A 1,955-nucleotide genomic window follows, 5' to 3' on the forward strand; every position below is an offset into this window, starting at 1 on the left:
TTCCTTGTACCGTTTGACGAGCTCCATGTTGTTCCGGTTGAGAACCTCCAGATCCGCATTAACAGTGACCAGTTCCGCCTTCAGCTGTTTGTTCTCTTCAACAGCTTTGAGGGCGAGGTTCCCAGCAGTGTCAGCCTTGGTGTGAAGGCCTGTCATAGACACGTCCAACTCCTTGAAGGTGGCGTGGGTGGCGTCGACCTCGTTGAGGAAATCGTTCCGATGTTCGTATATCTTGCTGCCGAGGACGTTGTAGACATTGACCACTTCGCGCCGTGTGATGTCCCTTGTTACGGAGATGGTCCAGTCGACGTAAGCTTGGTTGGTGATCCCTAAACTGTTTGCCGAGGCACGAATAGCGTCTTCTAACGAGCCGTACTCAACACCAGCGTAGATCCATTGAATTTCCGGGTACGCTTGGAGCGTGGCAGTGGGTGAAGCCGGGTGGGTGTGTGCCAGTGATGGAGCTGGGTGGGTGTGTGGCCCCGGATATTCCGACTCAAAGTCATCTTCTGCCAGAGGGGCATAACGCGAGCCTGAAGCCATTGTGATGGTATCCGATGTACAAAACTAAACGACGATCCAATCTAAGGACCCGAATTGTTCTAACTCTACTAAAGCCTTGACAATGCACTCAAAGTTCTGTCCAAGTCCACTGAACTTGACCTTTCCAAACTCCTTGCAAAACCAGTCGATGTTTTGCTGCTGACTGCGTGTCCACGAAGAGCCGTTTTTGATGTTGTCGAGTATCCACTCAAGCTTGTCACCGATGCGTTGAAGGGCGAGCCGATGATTGTGGGGAATGTCGAGCAATTGATCCTTGCGATCGAAGATGGCCTGCAGTCTTTTGATGACAGCGCTGACCTTGGAACTGACGATAGCGAGGAGGTCGATGGGATCACAACGTGCGAAGGAGGGCAGAGGTGGTGCAGAGATGCGGTACTGGAGAGGGATTGTAGGGGTGGATGGGACAAAGGGTGGTGGCAGTGTGGTGAGGCGCGTAGCGGGTGGTCTGTCAAGGGGCTGAGTAGAGGGTACAGAAGGTGGAAGTGCCTTGTGACGAGGGACAATTGGGGTATGCTGATACTGACGGCGATGACGAGGTCGATCTGATGTATCGTCGGCAAGGGCACAGTCAATTTGGGACTGGACGTTGAGGTGACCATGTCTCTTGAAGTGACGACGGGTAAACTCCGGTAGGTCCGAGTCGGATGGAAGGATAGTGGGGGGGAATGATGAACGTTTCAAAAAACTCCTGGGAGAAGAGATCCGGTCCGCAAGTGGTTGAGACACTCCACGGAGGGGATGGGTAAGAGACTTGATCTAATGTCACAGCCAACGAGCTGTGCCACCAAAACAAACAAGGGCAAAGCTTACTGGTGATGGGGTTGGTGCTGAGGGGCGAAGCAACTCCATGTGACACAGCAAGAGATGGTGTAAAGAAGTAGATTCCCTAGACTAGAAGGGGCAGTGAGAGGTAGGGCTGCTAGCTACCTACAGAGGAGATGGGTGATCGACGAGAAGATCAAGTCTGAGGTTCTCTGCCTCAGACCCCCTACTATTTATACAAATACAATGGTGCACAGACCAGGTACCTATTTGTCCCTGCTTGGTTAGAGTCCGCTGACTCATGTCCTGCCTCCTGACCTGTCACATGGTGTCCTCATGACTAACACCTGAGTCATGCTAAGTCCGGGCTTCCTCCGATGAGTAAGCATCCCTGCTGACACGTGAGTCACCTGCCGGTGAGTGAGGATGGGCGCTCCCGGACCCTATAAGGTCCTGGGTTCGATCCTGGCCCCTCCACTTTCCGATACAAGTTGTCCGTGGTCAAGGTGAGCGTCTGTCCTGGTTCACATGACCCCCAGGTCACGTGGCACGAGAAAACTGTGACAGAAACGTAGTGCCATGAGGGCGGTTCGTGACACGAATGGATAAGCTTGAAAGGACGTGTTGGT

At 53.1% G+C, this 1,955-nt stretch overlaps 2 protein-coding genes across 2 annotated transcripts; both read right to left on the reverse strand.

The window, feature by feature from the left end:
- Positions 1 to 10: 10 nt before the first annotated feature.
- DICSQDRAFT_175528 (uncharacterized protein) lies at positions 11 to 543 on the reverse strand (the record flags this gene model as incomplete). Its single annotated transcript, XM_007371416.1, has 1 exon — positions 11 to 543. A coding segment is annotated over one exon (533 nt), but the record flags the coding sequence as incomplete, so codon positions are not given.
- Positions 544 to 567: 24 nt separating this feature from the next.
- Positions 568 to 1,163, reverse strand: DICSQDRAFT_175529 (uncharacterized protein; the record flags this gene model as incomplete). Its single annotated transcript, XM_007371417.1, has 2 exons — positions 568 to 1,020; positions 1,089 to 1,163. 2 exons carry the CDS (start codon positions 1,161 to 1,163, stop codon positions 568 to 570), a joined length of 528 nt encoding a protein of 175 aa, XP_007371479.1.
- Between the last annotated feature and the right edge of the window lie 792 nt (positions 1,164 to 1,955).

The sequence above is a fragment of the Dichomitus squalens genome (genome assembly GCF_000275845.1).
Source record: "Dichomitus squalens LYAD-421 SS1 unplaced genomic scaffold DICSQscaffold_103, whole genome shotgun sequence".
NCBI classification, from domain to species: domain Eukaryota; kingdom Fungi; phylum Basidiomycota; class Agaricomycetes; order Polyporales; family Polyporaceae; genus Dichomitus; species Dichomitus squalens.